The sequence below is a fragment of the Diplodia corticola genome (assembly GCF_001883845.1).
Source record: "Diplodia corticola strain CBS 112549 chromosome Unknown scaffold68, whole genome shotgun sequence".
Classification (NCBI taxonomy): Eukaryota; Fungi; Ascomycota; class Dothideomycetes; order Botryosphaeriales; family Botryosphaeriaceae; genus Diplodia; species Diplodia corticola.
This window is the reverse complement of record NW_017971547.1, coordinates 170,721-175,665: the sequence shown is the minus strand read 5'-3', so window position 1 is coordinate 175,665 and position 4,945 is coordinate 170,721. Positions and strand designations below refer to the sequence as shown.

The 4,945-nt window shown below is 56.8% G+C and overlaps 1 protein-coding gene across 1 annotated transcript; it reads right to left on the bottom strand.

Moving 5' to 3' along the window:
* Positions 1 to 446: 446 nt before the first annotated feature.
* Positions 447 to 4,693, bottom strand: BKCO1_6800047 (abc transporter; the record flags this gene model as incomplete). Its single annotated transcript, XM_020278421.1, has 7 exons — positions 447 to 1,953; positions 2,002 to 2,660; positions 2,715 to 3,211; positions 3,265 to 3,714; positions 3,768 to 3,862; positions 3,914 to 3,945; positions 4,004 to 4,693. The coding sequence occupies 7 exons, from the start codon at positions 4,691 to 4,693 to the stop codon at positions 447 to 449; spliced, it is 3,930 nt and encodes a 1,309-aa protein (XP_020126268.1).
* Between the last annotated feature and the right edge of the window lie 252 nt (positions 4,694 to 4,945).

Sequence of the window (4,945 nt, the reverse complement as noted above, 5' to 3'; positions counted from 1 at the left end):
TAGTCTGTAGATTGTACATGAAAGCGCCACCAAAGCAAAAAGCGAGCGAAAAGCGTAAAACCGTGAAATGCAACTATGACATGGCTTCACCAAAAAGAAAACTGAAATCGTCCGTTTAGCGAATGCTGTATCTAGTGGAAAGCCGGAAAAGCCTTATCAATTTGTCTCTCAACGGATTGCAAAGGTGCGAATCAAGACGGAATCCGTGGCCACACGTTACTGGTGCAAAACAGCCAAGACGTATCATAGAACATTCGCAGCCGGGGAGAAAAAAAAAGGGGGGAAACAGGACAAGAAACAAAGCATAGTAAAATATAGTCTTCGCAGTCGAAAGGCTGACCTCTATAGATTACTCATACAAGGACGTGTACACACAAACAAGTAATCAAACAGACGAACAGACAAATTCCCTCCATCCACAGAAGGATCACCACCTCGACCATCCTTCACCCCTTTCTCCACCACCGCAGACTCCACCTCTCCTTCCTCGCCTTCAACAGCGCATACGCCAAAAACCGATACACGACCGCGCACACCCCCAACCACAACACATTCAACCTCGCATCACCGCCCTCCAACCCATACAGCCTCAACACCTCCTCGCCCGTCTCAATCGGACACCTCCCGCCGGCCAAGCGCTGGCCGTCCGTACACGTGAAGCGCACGCCGTCGAGGCTGTACGGCGCGAGGTTCGCGACGACGTACTTGATGGGCGAGAGGTGGTTCAAGTCGCGCAGCAAGGCGGGCATGTCGATGCTCATGATGCCGGCCATGATCTGGGCGACGCTGAGGAAGACGGAGGTGACGTTGACGGCGAAGCCCGTGTGCGCGAACAGCGTGTTGAACATGATGCCCAGGCTCTCGCCGCAGCTGACGATGCAGAAGCAGTTGAAGGCCATGAGGAAGAAGAGCTCGGGCGTGCGGGGCAGGCCGACGGCGAGGACGGCGAGGACCGCAAACACCAGGCTCGTGACGATTTCGAAGGGCGCTTCGATGGTGGCGTACTGCATGAAGAAGGCCTCGACGCCGTAGGCGCCGTCGTCGTGCTCGCGCGCGAAGACGTCGCGCTCGGCCGGGTAGACGGCCACGTTCTGCAGCATGCCGACGAAGTATATCGACGGGATCTCCTGCAGGAAGCCCACCCGGTTCTGCACGCTGTAGTAGTCGTTTTTGAGCGGCGCGAAGAAGAGCGCGAGGATGCCGCCGAGGCCGACGACTTGCATGATGCGCGCGACCATCAGCGGCGGCTGGCGGCGGAGGTTGAGCGCGGCGCGCCGCACGAGGAGCGGGTAGGCGATGTGGAAGCGCGTCGTGCTGCGTTTGAGGCTGCCGAGCTCGGCGGGGCTGGCCGTGTGTTGGTGGTGGATGTCGTGCTGCTGCTGGTGCGATGCCGACTTCTCGTTGGTCCATGAGTCGATCAAGTTGCGGACTTTGGCGCGGCTGGCGGCTTCCTTGCTTTCGTGCTGGAGGTCGACGGTGATGAGGTCGAGGGCGAAATCGGCTGGGTTGGTGCTGCGCGGGCAGTGGAAACCTTGGTCTGCGAAGTGCGCCAACATGTTTTTACCTGGGCCGGCGTAGACTGGGAACCCTCCACGCGCGAGGAGCAAGATGTTACCGAAGTGCTGGAAGAGGTCGGAGCGGGATTGATGAATTGTCAGAACGAGCGTGCGGCCTTCTTCCGCGAGGCCGCGCAGGACGTCGATGATAGAGGTGGCAGTGAATGCATCGAGACCGCTGGTTGGCTCATCAAGGAGCAGGACTCGGGGGTCGGTAAGGATCTGGACGGCAATGGTAACACGGCGCTTTTCACCACCGCTGATACCCTTGACCAGTTCGCCTCCAATGAGGTTATCTGCACAATCCTTCAAACCCATCTTTAAGAGTATGTCGTCAGCACGCTTGTTCTTCTCCTCCTTTGACATCCATGATGGAAGACGAAGACCAGCAGCGAACCTGAACATGGATTAGTGGCGGTCTGTGATTGCAAGGATGGGAGTTTACCTGAGGGTTTCCCGCACAGTCAGACAGGCCAGTAAAGCATCGTCATCTTGAGTAACATAGGAGATGATGGACTCGAGGACAGAATCCGACGGAATGGCGTCATTTACCAGGAGCTGACCGGCGGAGTGATACTTTGTGGAGAAGCTGTTCTTCAGGCGGTGTCCCATGGAATTCAGCAGTGTCGTCTTGCCTGATCCGGACGGACCCATGATGATGTTCAGAACACCCGGCTCGAACTGGGCGGTAACAGGCTTGAGTACTTCCAGCTGTTTTGTCTTTCGACCCATCCAGTTCCGCTTCTCGATTTCCAGGGAGTAACTTTCCAGCCGAAGCTTGACAGCCCGTACCTCCTGGAGAGACCTTGCAGTCATTTTTTCCTTGCCCGCCGACTCATCCGACTCATCCTTGCGCGCTCTTCCGATTTGCATCTCGACTTTCCAGTACCGAAGGATGAAGCCGGCACCGATGTAGAAGGCAACAACGAAGGCCAAGAGAACAATGATAGGCCTCCAGATCCAATCTGAGGGGAAACCGAGCTGTTCCATGATGTACTCGCCCGTGTACTGTTTGCAGGCTGGGCTCGAGGGTCCACCTTCCTCAGGACATGCGTAGAAATGCCCAGCAAACTCATTAGCTGCAAGGGCACCGAAGGCATAGAACTGTTCATTTGTCAGCTTGCGCTTAAAATTTCAAAAGACCCAAAAGCAGCTTACGCAATACGCTGTCCACTTGGTCCACCGCACATAGACGGGAATCGTGTTGGACTGAATGAAGTAGCCGCATGCCATTGACTGAAGGGTGTAGGCCATGTTGGCGACCAAGGAAGCACCAGCGAAGGTCCTTGATACTGCGACGCAAGTCATGGCAAAGCAGACAGCGATGTATTGCTCCAGCAGTATGACAGCAAAAAAGGTCATGAATTGGGTTCCTTCGGTGCGGAAGCCGGCCATGAAGTAAAAAATGAGAGAAAAAAGTAGCGGCACGGGAAAGTCTTCGATGAGCAGTCTGGCAAGTCTGCGGCTGATGAGGAATCCCGGAACGCTGACGATTCCTTCCCCACGCTCGCGGTCAAAGAGCTCAATGTCAATGGTTAGGCGGTAGACTTCGAACTGGAGAATGAGGTAGCCTTGGAGAGAAGAAGCGATGTAGAGGGCGCCTTGTCGAGAACGGATACCGGCCTGATCCTCGCCCAGCTGGTAGAAGATATAACCTGAACGGACATCAGTTGTCAGGCTTTATCAACGATGTTCACCGTGGACGAACCTGTGATAATGGACATTGCTATGGCCTCCAGAAAGCTACCAAACATGCCCATTGGGTCCCGGATAGTAGTGATCCACGTCCTCGCGGTAAGGACACGAATCTGGCGGCTGAGTTGGGCATGATAGTCTTTGCTCGAACGATTGGGTAGCGCCAGAGAAGACGACCGATTGTCGTCGTCTTTCCTGAATTTTTCCTCGGCATGTTGGCTCCAAGCTGCCTTGATAGCTTCAACGCGAGCAGTTGAAGCTTCTTCAAGCTCAGGGGAACGGATGTCTACGGCCACGACATCGATCAAGTGCTCTGCGGGGTTGACAAACGGGGGCAGTTCGTATCCAAGACTCTCGAAGTACGGCAAAGCATCAACAGTAGAGCCGGAGTAGGCTGGATGGCCCTTGGTCAGTAGTACGAGATTGTCGAAAAGATCCCAAATCTCAGAGCGTGGTTGATGTACTGTTCGGGTTAGCTCTGACGGTTCGGATATTCTAGTGTCCAGGTATTCATACTGGTCGTGATAATGGTCCTGCCCTTGCTCGCAAGGTTCTTCAGTGTGCGGACGAGCTGGAAGGCGCTCGTTGCATCCAGGCCAGTGGTCGGCTCACTGCATAGCTCGTTAGTGGTATGAACAGGGTAATGGGCTCAGGGTTCATACTCAAGGAACAGTACAGAGGGATTTGCAAGCAACTAGGATGAAGAGGTTAGTTGGTGTGACTGAAGGTAGAGTCGCATAGTGACGGCTAACCTGAACACCAATGCTCGTCCTCCGCTTCTCTCCGCCGCTACAGCCCTTGTGCACGTTGTTGCCGATCCTCGTGTCAGCAGCCTCCTTCAAACCGAGCTCCAGGATGACCTCGTCAACGATGCGGCGACGCTCGTCCTTGGTCACGGCGGCGGGAAGGCGCAGGTCAGCGGCATACTGCAGAGTCTCTCTTACAGTCAAGGTAGGCTGCAGCACATCCGTCTGCATGACATAAGCGCTGATGGCCGAGAGATCACCGCGGAGGTCGTGGCCGTTGAACAGGGTGGCACCGTGGATGTGCAGCCTCCGTCCGTGCATGCGGTTTGACATGACGTTGAGCAGCGTCGTCTTGCCCGAGCCGCTGCCGCCAATGACTGCGGTCAGGGTACCGCTCGGCATGTCTGCGGAGACATTGTGCAGGATGGGCTTGAGGTCGCGGGCATCAGCACTGGCAGGCTGGGTCGCGGACAGGGCGTGAAGCGCGGCAGCCGGGCCTGAGGGCGAGATGTCGACCTGGACGGCAATGTCGCGTACCGAGACGTGGACAGGAGCGACAGCACGCAGGGAAATGTGGTTGCCAGGGCCAAGATGGGGCGAACCTTGTTTCACGGCGCCGTCGTGGTTCAGCGTGTCACCCGAGTCGTCGAGCGGGGCGCTCTGACTGGCGCTAGGCTTGTCGACGTCGGGCTCCATGGTCAGCGCGGGACTTGCGGGCTCCTCGGGCACGTCGCTCGAGATGCTGGTGTTGACGGAGCCGTCATGGGCGCTGCGAAGGGAGAGCGCACGCGTCGCCCGCAAGAGCTGTCCGCATGCGGTGCGGCTGGCCTGGGCGGACGAGAGAGGCGATTCGCAGTTGCGCTCGGTACGCAAGCGAGCCTGGAATGGTGGACCAGCCGGCCTGGAATTCAGCCGGCACGGCAACGCGGGCGCATTCTGGAGTTCATG